Source organism: Rhinopithecus bieti, unplaced genomic scaffold (assembly GCF_001698545.2).
Source record: "Rhinopithecus bieti isolate Rb0 unplaced genomic scaffold, ASM169854v2 scaffold_23303, whole genome shotgun sequence".
Lineage (NCBI taxonomy): Eukaryota > Metazoa > Chordata > Mammalia > Primates > Cercopithecidae > Rhinopithecus > Rhinopithecus bieti.
Window position 1 is genome coordinate 843098 of NW_016810922.1, and position 15250 is coordinate 858347.

General features: G+C 36.0%; 1 protein-coding gene across 1 annotated transcript in view; it reads left to right on the forward strand.

Moving 5' to 3' along the window:
- Positions 1–15250, forward strand: part of COL21A1 (collagen type XXI alpha 1 chain) — a 203160-nt gene that overhangs the window by 57460 nt on the left and 130450 nt on the right. Inside the window, exon 2 of the mRNA XM_017893237.1 lies at positions 12835–12960. Within this exon, the coding sequence (XP_017748726.1) occupies positions 12873–12960 (88 nt within the window). The 5' untranslated portion in view covers positions 12835–12872. The remainder of the gene's footprint in view (positions 1–12834; positions 12961–15250) is intronic.

A 15250-nucleotide genomic window follows, 5' to 3' on the forward strand; every position in this document is an offset into this window, starting at 1 on the left:
TTTTTGTGTCTCTGAAATACCATTTATAATGGCTCCTCTTTATAATTTCATTTATTCGAGTTGTCACTCTTTTTTTTTTTCTTACTATTCTAAGTGAACTAAAATAGATATTAAAATACTCTTGGTTCATGCTACTGGGGTCACAGTTCTGACCCTCTTTACCTCCCCCACCACATTTGTTTCAGGAAGACAGAGAGACTGGGGTTCAGATCCTTAAAACCAGGGAGATACTATTCCTGATATTTTAGAAATTTCAGCACTATTTTTACTTTTGGGAAAAGAACAACAAAAGACAAAAGCTTTTAGCACCAAAATACACAAAGTGTGGTCTATGGACCAGAAGAATTAGCATCACCTGGCAGCTTGCTAATTGTTTTAGTACGTTTTCTATTGCTTGTGAGAGAATACTCAAAACTGCATAATTTTAATGAAAAAAAATCATTTCTTATGAAGGCTGAGAAATCCAAGGTCAAGAGGCCACATCTGGTGAGGCCTCCATGCTTGTGGTGACTCTCTGCAGAGTCACAAGGCTGCAGAGGGCATAACATAATGAGGGGACTGAGCATGCTAGCTGAGGTCTCTCTTCCTTTTTTCATAAAGCCACCAGTCCCATTCCTATGCTAGTCCATTAATTTATTAATTTATTAATCCACTAATCTGTGAATGGATTAATCCATTCAAAAGGGCAGAGCCCTCATGACCCAATCATCTTTTAAAAGCCCTGGATCTCAGTACTGCTGCATTAATGATTAAGTTTTAACATGAAACTTGGAGGGGACAAACATTCAAACCGTAGCCAAAATGAAGACCCTTCATCTACAAACTAAAGCTATGTAATCATTATCTACATTTTAGTAAGGTCTCTAAGTGATTTTTATATACCTTAACATTTGAGAAATGGGAATGCTAACGGTCACCTGATTACTCTGAGTATCAAGGCTTTATAATTTTTTGCTTGTAGAAATTCTGAGTTATAGTACCCTATTTAGGGTTGCTAATGTACTTCTCTACCACGGAAATAGGGACTTTTTTTCTTATTTATCATTTTGCATTGCCCCATACTAGAATTTATAAAACTTTGGTGCACGTTAGCATATGAGGAGATTCATTTATTTATTTTTAAAGAATAATTGGTCCCTTCCCCTACAGTCTGAAGCTACTGGATTAGGGTTAGGGCATCCATATATTTAACACACTCCCTATTCAACTAAGTGTTAAAACTTGGTAAGCCTAACTTCATTTGAAGAGTACGTAAACATATGTATAATGAAATATTTACGAACCACACCAGTTTTAATGATTAAATAACATGGTAATAATATGCATTTAGTGTCCTTTTGAATCTTCTACTTTAATGATTGTCAATTTAAATTATAATAACATTGGGGAATTAACTTTACCCAAGAAATCTGAATGAATTACATATACATAGAAATACTGAGATTTTTTTTGTAAAGGAGCTTAATAATTTTGAGGCTTTTGGGAAGGAAGTTGGTGAAAATTTCTTAGGACATGTTGTTACCATAAAACAGCACATCCTGGTGATGACTCATTAAAAATGCCTCTCGGCTGGGCATGGTGGCTCACGCCTCTAATCCCAGCACTTTGGGATCATGAGGTCAAGAAATCAAGACCATCCTGGCCAAGATGGTGAAACCTAGTCTCTACTGAAAATACAAAAGTTAGCTGGGCATGGTGTCGTGTGCCTGCAGTCCCAGCTAATCAGGAGGCTGAGGGAGGAGAATCACTTGAGCCTGGGAGGTGGAGGCTGCAGTGAGCTGATATAGCACCACTACAGTCCAGCCTGGTGACAGAGTGAGACTTCTTCTCAAAAAAAAATTTAAAAGCCTCTTTTTGGTCCTTTATAACTCTTTATGCAGAGGGGCTGGCCTAATTTGGAAATTGATAGTAATGGACTGATTTTCTTTCATTTATATATAAAATAAATTATACAGATATAACACATCTGGTTTAATTGCCTTAGATGAGTTCATATATCTGAACACTGACTTTGCAAACATAGCCTGTTTCTGTTACCCAGGAAGTTTACTTGTGCCACTTTCAGGCAAAGGTTTCCTGGTTTCTAACACCATAGATTAGTTTTGCCTGTTTTGGGGCTTCATACAACTAGAAACATACTGTATGTATTCTTTTGTGTCTGGCTTCTTTTATTAAATACAATGTATTTTAAATTTATTCATGTTGTTTCCTGTAACAGTTCATGATTTTTTGATTGCTGATTAGTATTTCTTGTTTTAAATTATTAAATTATTATTTTTTATTATACTTTAAGTTCTGGGATACATCAACAGAATATACAGTTTTGTTACATAGGCATACACATGCCAGGGTAGTTTGCTGCACCCATCAACCCGTCACCTACGTTGAGAATTTCTCCTAATGTTATCCCTAGGCCTCCACTCCCCAACAGGCCCCAGTGTGTGATGTTCCCCTCCCTGTGTCCATGTGTTCTCATTGTTCAACTCCCACTTATGAGTGAGAACATGAGGTGTTTGGTTTTCTGTTCTTGGAATAGTTTGCTGAGAATGATGATTCCCAGCTTCGTCCATGTCCCTGCAAAGGACATGAACTCATCCTTTTTTATGACTGCATAGTATTCCATGGTGTATATGTGCCACATTTTCTTAATCCAGTCTATCATTGATGGGCATTTGGGTTGGTTCCAAGTCTTTGCTATTGTGAATAGTGCCGCAATAAACGTACCTGTGCATATATCCCTATATTATAATGATTTATAATCCTCTGGGTATATACCCAGTAATGGGATTGCTGGGTCAAATGGTATTTCTAGTTCTAGATCCTTGAGGAATCACCACACTGTCTTCCCTAATGGTTGAACTAATTTACACTCCCACCAACAGTGTAAAAGCATTCCTATTTCTCCTAATCCTCTCCAGCATCTGTTGTTTCCTGACTTTTTAGTGATCATCATTCTAACTGGCGTGAGATGGTATCTCATTGTGGTTTTGATTTGCATTTCTCTGATGGCCAGTGATGATGAGCTTTTTTCATATGCTTGTTGGCTGCATAAATGTCTTCTTTTGAGAAATGTCTGTTCTTATCCTTTGCCTACTTTTTGATGGGGTTGTTTTTTCTTGTAAATTTGTTTAAGTTCTTTGTAGATTCTGGATATTAGCTCTTTGTCAGTTGCATAGATAGATAGATTGCAACATTTTCCTCCCATTCTTATGGTAGTTTATTTTGCTATGCACAAGCTCTTTAGTTTAATTCAATCCCATTTGTCAATTTTAGTGTTTGTTGTCATTGCTTTTGGTATTTTAGACATGAAGTCTTTGCCCATGCCTATGTCCTGAATGGTATTGCCTAGGTTTTCTTCTAGGATTTTTATGGTTTAAGGTCTTTTGTTTAAGTCTTTAATCTATCCTGCATTGATTTTTGTATAAGGTGTAAGGAAGGGGTCCAGTTTCACTTTTCTGCATATGGCTAGCTAGTTTTCCCAACACCATTTATTAAATAGGGAATCTTTTCCCTGTTGCTTGTTTGTGTCAGGTTTGTCAAAGATAAGATGTTTGTAGATGTGTGGTTTTGTTTCCAAGGCCTCCATTGGTCTCTATATCTGTTTTGGTACCAGTACCATGCTGTTTTGGTTACTGTAGCCTTGTAGTATAGTTTGAAGTCAGGTAGCATGATGCCTCCAGCTTTGTTCTTTTTGCTTAGGATTCTCTCGGTTATGTGGGCTCTTTTTTGGTTCTATATGAAGTTTAAAGTAGTTTTTTCCAATTCTGTGAAGAAAGCCAATGGGCAGTATGGTCATTTTCACGATATTGATTCTTCCTTTCCATGAGCATGGACTGTTTTTCCACTTGTTTGTGTCCTCTCTTACTTCCTTGAGCAGTGGTTTGTAGTACTTCTTAAAGAGGTCCTTCCCTTGTAAGTTGTATTCCTCGGTATTTTATTCTGTTTGTAGCAATAGTGAATGGGAGTTCACTCTTGATTTGGCTCTCTGGTGAGTCTTGCCCTGTTGTCTAGTCTGGAGTGCAGTGGTGTGATCTCAGCTCACTGCAACCTCTGCTTCCCTGGTTCAGGCATTTCTCCTGCTTTAGCCTCCCCAGTAGCTGAGACTACAGGCAACTGCCACCACACCCAACTTTTTGTTGTTTTTTTGGTATTTTTAGTAGAGACAGGTTTCACCATGTTGTTCAGGCTGGTCTAGAACTCCTAACCTTGTGATCTGCCCACCTCCACCTCCCAGAGTGCTAGGATTATTGAGTGTCTGTTTGTCTGTTATTGGTGTATAGGAATGCTTGTGCTTTTTGGACATTGATTTTGTATCCTGAGAGTTTGCTGAAGTGCTTACCGGCTTAAGAAGATTTTGGGCTGAGATGATGGGATTTTCTAAATATACAGTCTTGTCATCTGCAAACTGAGACAATTTGACTTCCTCTCTTCCTATTTGAATACCCATTATTTCTTTTTCTTGCCTGACTGCCATGGCCAGAACTTCCAATACTATGTTGAATAGGAATGGTGAGAGAGGGCATCCTTGTCTTGTGCTGGTTTTCAAAGGGAATGCTTCCAGTTTTGCCTATTCAGTATGATATTGGCTGTGGGTTTGTCATAAATAGCTCTTATTATTTTGAGATATGTTCCATTGATACCTAGCTTATGGAGGGTTTTTAGCATGAAGGGGTGTTGAATTTTGTTGAAGGCCTTTTCTGCACCTATTGAGATAATCATGTGGTTTTTGACATTGGTGCTGTTTATATGATGAATTACATTTATTGATTTGCATATGTTGAACCAGACTTGCATCCCAGGGATGAACCTGACTTGATCGTAGTGGATAAAGTTTTTGATGTGCTACTGGATTCGGTTTGCCAGTATTTTATTGAGGATTTTTGCATTGATGTTCATCAGGTATATTTGCCTGAAATTTTCTTTTTTTGTTGTGTCTCTGCCAGGTTTTTGTATCAGGCTGATGCTGGCCTCATAAAATCAGTTAGGGAGGATTCTCTCTTTTTCTGTTGTTTAGAACAGTTTCAGAAGGAGTGGTACCAGCTCCTCTTTGTACCTCTGGTAGAATTCGGCTGTGAATCCGTCTGGTCCTGGACTTTTATTGGTTGGTAAGCTATTAATTACTGCCTCAATTTTAGAACTTGTTATTGGTCTATTCAGGGATTCGACTTTTTCCTGATTTAGATGTGGGAGGGTGTATGTGTCCAGGAATTTATCCGTTTATTCTAGTTTTCTAGTTTATTTGCATAGACATGTTTATAGTATTCTTTGATGGTAGTTTGTATTTCTGTGGGATCCCCTATATCATTTTTTATTGTGTCTATTTGATTCTTCTCTCTTTTCTTCTTTATTAGTCTTCATAGCAGTCTATCTATTTTGTTGATCTTTTCAGAAAACCAGCTCCTGGATTTGATGATTTTTTGAAGGGTTTTTCGTGTTTCTGTCTCCTTCAGTTCTGCTCTGATCTTAGTTATTTCTTTTCTTCTGCTAGCTTTTGAATTTGTTTCTTCGTAGTGTCGATCATGTTTACAATTTGGTATGTTTTTGCAGTGGCTGCTACTAGTTTTTCCTTGCCATGTTTAGTGCTTCCTTCAGGAGCTCTTGTAAGGCAGGCCTGGTGGTGAGATAAAGTTTCTCAGCATTTGCTTGTCTTTAGAGGATTTTCTTTCTCCTTAGCTTATGAAGCTTAGGTTGACTGGATATGAAATTCTGGGTTGAAAATTCTTTTCTTTAAGAATGTAGAATATTGGCCCCCACTCTCTCCTGGCTTGTAGGGTTTTGCTGAGAGATCTGCTGTTAGTCTGATGGGCTTCCCTTTGTGGGTAACCCGACCTTTCTCTCTGGTGCCCTTAACATTTTTCCTTCATTTCAACCTTGATGAATCTGACAATTATATGTCTTGGGGTTGCTCTTCTCGAGCAGTATCTTTGTGGTGTTCTCTGTATTTCCTGAATTTGAATGTTGGCCTGTCTTTCCAGGTTAGAGAAGTTCTCCTGGAAAATATCCCAAAGAGTGTTTTCCAGCTTGGTTCCATTCTCCCCGTCACTTTCAGGTACACCAGTCAAATATAGATTTGGTCTTTCACATAGTCCCATATTTCTTGGAGGCTTTGTTCATTCCTTTTTATTCTTTTTTCTCTAATCTTCTCTTCTCACTTTATTTCATTAAGTTGATCTTCAATCTCTAGTATTCTTTCTTCCGCTTGATTGATTCAGCTATTGATACTTGTGTATGCTTCACGAAGTTCTCTTGCTGTATTTTTCAGCTCCATCAGGTCATTTGTGTTCTTCTCTAAACTGGTTATTCTAGTTATCAATTCATCTAACCTTTTTTCAAGGTTCTTATCTTCCTTACATCAGGTTAGAACATGGTCCTTTAGCTTGGAGGAGTTTGTTATTACCCACCTTCTGAAGCCTACTTCTGTCAATTCGTCAAACTCATTCTCTGTCCAGTTTTGTTCCCTTGCTGGTGAGGAGTTGTGATCCTTTGGAGGACAAGAGGTGTTCTGGTTTTTGGAATTTTCAACATTTTTGCACTGGTTTCTCCCCATCTCTGTGAGTTTATCTACCTTTGGTTTTTGATGTTGGTGACCTTCAGATGGGGTCCTTAAGTGGATATGCTATTCCTTTTTGTTTGTTCGTTTTCCTTCTAACAGTCAGGCCTGTCTGCTGCAGGTCTGCTGGAGTTTGCTGGAGGTCCATTCCACATCCTGTTTGCCTGGGTATCACCAGTAGAGGCTGTAGAACAGCAAAGATTGCTGCCTGTTCTTTCCCCTTTCCAGGGAAGCTTTGTCCCAGAGGGACACCTGCCAGATGCCAGCCAGAGTTCTGTACGAGATGTCTGTTGGTCCCTACTGGGAGGTATCTCCCAGTCAGGATGCATGGGCATCAGGGACCCACTTGAGGAGGCAGTCCGACCCTTAGCAGAGATCGAACGCTGTGCTGGGAGGTCCACTGGTCTCTTCAGAGCCATCAGGCAGGGATGTTTAAGTCTGCTGAAGCTGTGCCCACAGCCACCCTTCCCCCAGGTGCTCTGTCCAGGGAGATGGGAGTTTTATCTGTAAGTTCCTAACTCGGGCTGCTTCCTTATTTTCAGAGATTCCATGTCCAGAGCTGCTGAGTAGTATTTCATTGTATGAATATATCACACAACTTGTATATTTATTGTCCTGTTGATAGCACTTGGGTTATTTTTAGTTTGAAATTATTATGAATAAAACTACTGTAAACACTGCTGAAGTCTTTTGCTATGGACACACAATTTCATTTCTCTAGGCTACATACCTAGCAGAAAAATCACTGGCCATAGTTTATAAGAAACTTTACCTAACAGTTCTCTAAAGTGATTATATCCGTTTTCAATCTCGCCAACAATGTATGAATTCCAGTTTCTTCACATATACTTGTGAACATTTGATATTATCAGTCTTTTAATTTTAGCTATTTTTGTAGGTGTTACTGTTGTTTTACTGTGCATTTCCCTGATGACTAGTGATGATGAGTACTATTTCATGTGCTTATTGGCCATTTCTGTATCTTCTTTTGTAATGTGTCTGTTCAAGACCTTTTACTCATTTAAAAAATTGTGTTGTTTTTCTTTTTATTATCTATGTTTTCTGATGTGAGTCATTTGTCAGAAATATTTTAATGCGAACATTGGCTTGCATTCTTAAATGGTGTCTTTTAAGGAATGGAAATGTTTAATTTTGATTAAATCTGATGTACTTATTTTAAAACTGCTAGTGGTTTTTGTGTCCTAAGAAATATTAATCACCTTAATCCTAAAGTTGTGAAGATATTCTCTTATGTTTTTTCTTTGAAGACTTATAGTTTTAGCTTTTACATTTAGATCTATGTTCCATTTAATTTTCTTATGTGAAATGAGGTAGGAGTCCAGGTTCATTTTATTCCATGTGTTTTTTCAGTTGATTCAGCAATGTTTGTTGAAAAGACTTTCCTTTCCTATGCAACTACTTTGACATTTTTGTTGACAATCAATCAGTTGACCATGTAAGTGTGGATCTGTTACCAAAACTCTATTGTGTTCTGTTCTATGCTTATCTTTATGTCAATATAGTACCATACTTTCTTGATTTCTGTAGCAAGTTGCTATGGTTTGAATGTTTGCCGCCTCTGAAACTCATGTTGAAACTTAATCTCCAGTGTAAAGGTACTAGGAGGTGGGTCCTTTAAGAGGTGATTGGGTCATGAGGGTTCTGTTGTCACAGATAGATACATCCTTTTCATGGGTTAGTTGATTAATGGATTACCATGGGAGTGGGTTAGTTATCAGGAAAGTAGTTCTGTTATAAAAAGCCAGGTAAGTTCTCTCTCTTGAGCCCCCTCACCATGTGGTACCCTGTACCACACAGAGACTCTGCAGAAAACCCCCACCAGCTGTAAGGCCCTCACCAGATTTCACCCTTAGACCTTGGGCTTTCCAGCCTTCAGAACTGTAAGAAATAAATGTATTTTCTTTATAAATTACTCCATCTCGGGTATTCAGTTATAACAACAGAAAGCAGACTGACATAAGTCAGTATCAGATAATACCAGTTCTCCGACTTTGTTATTAAGAGAGTTCTTTTTCAAGATTGTTCCAATTCAAAATCATTTGCATTTTATTCATGTTTTAGAATATTTGTTAATTTTAAAAATTGGGATTTTGTTGAATCTATAGACCATTTGGGAAGGGTGGACATGTTAATAATATTGAGTCTTTTAATTCTGAATATGGATCTCTCCATTTATTTGGTTTCTTTAATTTTGCAATGTTTCAGTACAGAGGTCTTTCCATGTTTCATTAGCTTTATTTCCACATTTATAATACTTTTGATACTATTGAAAATGGTATTTTTTTCCCAATAACGAAACCATTATCTTGTGTCTTGTGACCTTGCTAAATTCACTTTGTTCTACTACTGTTTTTGTAGATTCCACTTTCTATGTAGATTATCATGTTTTCTATAAATAATGACAGTTTTATTTTTTCCTTTATAATCTTTACATGTTTTATTTCTCATTTGTGCCCATGGCGGTTGCTAGAACTCCCTGTACGTTTTTGAATAGAAGTGGTATGAGAATGTATCCTTAGCTACTTACTGATTTGAGAAGGGAAGAATTTAGTATTTCACAACTCAGTGTGATGTTGTATGTAGATTTTTTTATAGACAGCATTCACATTCATAGGTTAAGTCCTACTCTTAGTTTGCTGAAAGTTTTATCATAAATGAGTGTTAAATTTTGTTAAGAACTTTTGATGCATAAATTGAGATGTTCATGTGATTTTTTTTTCTAGTCTCTTACTATAGTACATTATATAAGTTGAATTTTGAGTGTGAAACCCATCTTGCATCTCTCTAATAAATCCCACATGGTCAAGATATTTTAAAATATATTGTTATATTTAATTAGCTAATATTTTGTCATAGATTTTTATATCCTTGTTCATAAAGAATAATGGAAAATTTACTTATATGCTACATCAATGGACTATAGTTTTTTGTAATATCTTTGTCTAGAGTTTTTTTTTTTTTTTTTTTTTTTTCTTTTTTTTTTACTAGGGTTGTGTGTGGCCTTCATAATAAAATTGGGGGGGAGTTTCACTTCTCTTTATTTTCATTTAATTTCCACTGAAACAATAGTTTTATTTTATTTTTTCCCTTGACTGTTTTTTGGTGAAATTTGTTGGATAGAAATTACTGGGGGAGCTATCTGGAGCCAAGGAGTTTTCTTTGTGGGATGTTTTTGATTAAATAATTTAACTTCTTTATTAAATAATTGGACCAATTTCAATAAATAGTGTTTTTCAAAGACTGTTCATTTTGCCCATCCAGTTACCCTTTTAATGTTTGTAGGATCTAAAGTGGTGCTTTCTATTTGAATACTGACTTAGGCAATTATTTATGTTTTCTCTGTGTTTTCTTGGTTATAATTACTAAGGCATATTGGTATATTTATTTGTCCAAATAATTAACTTTTTAATTATTTATTTTTTAAATTGTCTTTCAAATTTATGTTTCATAGTTTTTTCTACTTTTGAGTTTAATGTATTGTACTATTTTAGCTTCTTAAGGTGGAAGCTTAGATACTGGTTTCATTTTTGTTTAATATATGCTTTTAAAGCTAAAATTTCTCTCTAAGTGCTGCTTTAGCTGTATCACAAAATATTTGATTTAAAAAATTATTGAGTTTGAAATATTTAAAACTTCTTTGACTTTTAAAACTCATGGATTATTTAGAAGTATGTTGCTTAATTTCAAAGTATTTTAGGACTTTCACTTCTGAAAGTCTGTAGGACAACTACAGATCCTATAGATAACAGAAAGATGATGAGTGGAGAGGTGAAATAGCCAAAGTCCTAGAAAAATACTATTTATTGAAACTCATCCCATTATCTACTAATAAGTTACATTTTTAATAAAATGCTTTTCAAGAAAGAAAACTTCATATCCAGATGCCCTTTGGTCAAGGAACACAATCTGTATGGTTTCAATTTTTTGAAATCTGAGACTTGTTTTCTCTCCAGCGTATTTTTTGGTGACTGTTTCATATGCATTACAAAACAATATGTTTTCTTCTGTTGTTAGTTGGAGTGTTTTGTAAATATTAACTAGGTGAAGCTGGTTAATAATAGTGTTGTCCAAACCTTCTGTTCCACTGATTTTTTCTGGTCTAATTAAATAATACTGAGTGCTAGATATTAAAACCTCACATTATTTTTAATGTGTCTCTGCTTATTTTTTTTCATTTTTTTGTTTCATATATTTAGAAGCTTTAATATTAGATGTCTACACATTTAGGATTTTTATCTCTTTCTGATTGAGTGCTCAGTTTATTACTAGAAAATTTCTGTCTAAAATCCTTACTGCTGTCCCTCTGTAGGTAATGTAACATTTTTCCTCTGGCCAGTTTTAGGAATTTTTTTTTTTTTGAGATGGAGTCTTGCCCAGTTGCCCAGACTGGAGTGCAGTGGTGCGATCTCGGCTCACTGCAAGCTCTGCCTCCCGGGTTCACGCCATTCTCCTGCCTCAGCCTCCCAAGTAGTTGGGACTATAGGGGCCAGTCACCATGCCTGGCTAATTTGTTTTGTAATTTTAGTAGAGACGGGGTTTCACCATGTTAGCCAGAATGGTCTTGATCTCCTGACCTCGTGATCCACCCGCCTCAGCCTCCCAAAGTGCTGGTATTACAGACGTGAGCCACTGCGCCCAGCCCAGTTTTAGGAATTTTATATTTTATTTTGATTTTCAGTTGATTGTATATGATGTATGCAGGTATGATTAACTTTGTGTCTCACTTGGGGTTTGCTGAAGTTCTTTGATCTGAGCATTGGTGGCTTTCATTAATTTGGAAAATTTTTGGCCATGTCTTTTCAAATGTTTCTTCATTCTCTCCTTTTTTGTGAGAAAAATTTACTTATATGCTAAATCAAGATCACTTGATATTGTTCCGTAAGTTCTAGATGCTCTATTCCTTTTGTCATGTTTTTATGCCTTGGGGTTTCATTTTTTGATAATTTCTATTCACTTATCTTCAAGTTTACTTATCTTTTCCTCCAATGGATGCAGGTAAACCCATTGTATAAACCATTTTCCGATGTACATTTTTAATTGCAAGAGTTTTTCTTTGTATCTTTATGTATAGTTTTCATCTGCCTTCTGAAATTTTCCACATCTTTGTACATGTTTTCCATCTTATTTACTAGATTCTTTAATGTATTTATCATTGCCATTTTACAAACACTTTTTGCTACTTCTGATATTTAGGATTTAGGTAATCTTGGGATCTGCTTATGCTGTTTTTCTCCTGATCAGGTATAAAAATCTCTTGCTTCTTTTCAAGTCATGGCCACCGTTTTATATTTGAGAAAGTCTCTGGGTACCTGGATAGGAAGAGGGACAGACTCTAGGCTGTTCTATACTGTTTCCAACTTTCTATGTACTACTTATCTACTCTGTATATTTAGTTAAGGCTCACCAGAAGAAACTGCTGAATGAAGGAATGCTTGTTTTGTGGCAGAAACTCCTCAGATTTCCAATCTGTTACACCAGCTTTGAGTGATTTTTTACATGCTATGGCAAATTCCTTCTCATCAGTATTCCCTTTCTGCCAGAGATTAAAGCAGTTGTGAATCACTTCTATATGACGAAAGGTTAATAACTTCTGGAATTTTGTTCTTTTGGGTTTCTTTAAATTATTTCATTTCTACTGGGCTTAAAAAACATATGAATTTGTACTTTATCTGGTATGTACTCGTTGTGAATGACAGTTTCTCGCAAGTTTCTGCATTCTAACCAGAAATGAAGTTCTAGGACTTATTTTAGATGGTGTATGAAAACTATAAAACTGAGTGTTTATGAATTAAATAAGACAGGTCTTAATGTTTACAATTATATCTTATTTTAAAAATTAAATTCTATCAGCTGTATCTTAGAAATATTTTCACTAAATACTCTTTGAGTGTCCCTTATATGCAAGCCCATATTTAAAAGAAAAATGTTTGCTAATATTCACATAGTAAAAAGAATGAGATAAGGTTCTACAGGCTATGCCCAAAGGATAAATTCCAGTAAATATTTTGCAAAAAGCTCAAATTTTAGAAAATGTGTATAAGACAGTTATGAATTAAGATTTATCATGCTCTTCAGCCGCTATTCATTGTCCTCCTGCAATAACATATTTAGAATTTGGCTATTTTAAACAGATTTAAGTTAATTCTAATAGTCACAAAATTAACTGTATTTCAACTGGGTCTTGTAATTTCAAAATGTAAATGTATAATGGCCAGATGTTGACTTTAATTATTATGTTTAACTTGCCTTTTTTTTCTCCCTAGGAATCCTAAAACCAAAATTTTAGAACGAAAACAGAAACATGGCTCACTATATTGCATTTCTCTGCATGGTTTTGGTGCTGCTTCTTCAGAATTCTGTGTTAGCTGAAGATGGGGAAGTAAGATCAAGTAAGAACTATCAGCATTGTCCTTTTTTGTTATCAACAAATTAATCTGGAAATTAAACTAGGGGAGTTCAAGTAATGGTTTTAAGCGTCTCATTCTTACTGTTTTTGATTCTGTAACTCCCTAAAATAAATGAATTGCTATGTTACTCATTAACTGAAAAGAAAATCTTCTTTCAGAGATAATTTTGAGAGGACTCTATGGTAATAGTTTATTCAATTAACACATCAAGCTTTGGAACAAACAGTCTGGTATTGAGTCCATGTTCAGCCACTTTTGAGCTGTATGATAGGAAGATAAAGCCTTGTAGATTGGTTATCAGGACTGAAGGAGATAATGCATGTTAATGGTTTAGCACAGTACATCTCAGTGAATGTTGTTATTGCTTGTAAGAAAGCTTGCATATAGAGATAAAGAGCTATATTAATTATAGTTCTGTTACCCAGACTATCATTTAGAGATAGCATACTTTAAAAAAAAAAAAAGTTTGCTTATGTTCACATTTTAAAACTCATAAACATTCTACTTTAAATTAACTATGGTCTCTATAAAAGTTAAATGAGATGGTTTGATAATTTGATTCAACTTGGCTTAAAATTTATTGATACAATGATATTTAAAGCTTGCTTAACACTTTTATAGTTTAATTCATGCAATCACTCTATAATGTGTATACCCTTTCCTTTTTTTTTTTTTTCTTGGGTGGGAAAAGGGATTTTAAAAAGTTAAGGGGCTTACCTAGTATAATACAGCTTGTGAGGGCAGTAATTAGTATTTGAACTATGTTTTTGCTCTTCAATCCCATTCCTTTTCTATAATGGCGTTCATTTCTCTAAGGAAGAGGTTCTCAGGACGGATATTATGTCTAGGGCTTATTAATGGCATTATTTGCTTGTGTGCCCATGCTCTTGACTAACTTTGCAGTTATGAAATACATGTTCTGTGGCTCTGTGACAGGGAGAAGGGTAGGAAGGGCCAAGAATAACCCTCTAAGAGTGAATCAGGTGGCACACAAACACTAGCAGCTTCAGACAACAATGAGTCTCAGTATTTAGGAAGGGCCAACATTGAAAAGCTCTGCCAACAAACTTTTCTATCCTTTTGTCTCCTCACACAAAAAACAAACAAACAAACAAACAAACAAACAAACAAAAAACAATAAAAGCATAAACCTTTAATCCTAGTCCATCCAGCTTCCACGCTTCCAAAAATAACAGAAAAATTGCATTCCCTTGGGTTAGCAAGTTTGCCTCTGTTTCTGCTGTCCCTTCCTTGACCTCTGGCAGTGACCACCATGGCAGAGGTTGTTGGAATTGTGTCCGTTACACCTTCTGAGGATACTACTACCTGTAGTAGAGCACTTTAGGAATAATGTCATAATCACAGATACATTTTTGAGACAAATCCCTATTTTGGCAATTCTTTTTATTTTTTGAACTTCTTGACTGTTATAAACTTAGGAGGCGGTGGCAACCTAACTGTGGAAGGTCAGAAAAGGTTTTATGGTAAAGCTGACAGGCAATCAGGGATCTGGAACAAGAGTATTAGTCGGGTAAAGAGAAAGACATTCTAATAAAAGGGAAGAGCAACTGCAAAGGCCCAGAGTTGGGAGACTAACACAGACTAAAAGATAAACTGGTTTGTTGGGGCAATACCGATAGTTTGGAATGGCTAACAAAATGCACAGAAAAGAACAGCTGTATTTGTCTTTTTCCGTAACTTCGGTACTCAAATCAGCAATAATAGCTATTATTTATAGCCCGTATGATAATGAGATAATTCATGCTTTGTTTTACATTTAGCATGCTAGCATTTATCACAGGGAAAGTATTTTTCTTCTTTTTTTTTTTTTGACTTTTTTTTTTTTTATTATACTTTAAGTTCTAGGGTACATGTGCACAACGTGCAGGTTTGTTACATATGTATACTTGTGCCATGTTGGTGTGCTGCACCCATCAACTCATCAGCACCCATCAACTCATCATTTGCATCAGGTATATCTCCCGGTGCCATCCGTCCCCACTACCCCCTCCCTAAAATAGGCCCTGGTGTGTGATGTTCCCCTTCCAGAGTCCAAGTGATCTCATTGTTCAATTCCCACCTATGAGTGAGAACATGCGGTGTTTGGTTTTCTGTTCTTGCGATAGTTTGCTGAGAATGATGGTTTCCAGCTGCATCCATGTCCCTACAAAGGACACGAACTCATCCTTTTTTATGGCTGCATAGTATTTTATGGTGTATATGTGCCCCATTTTCTTAATCCAGTCTGTCACTGATGGACATTTGGGTTGNT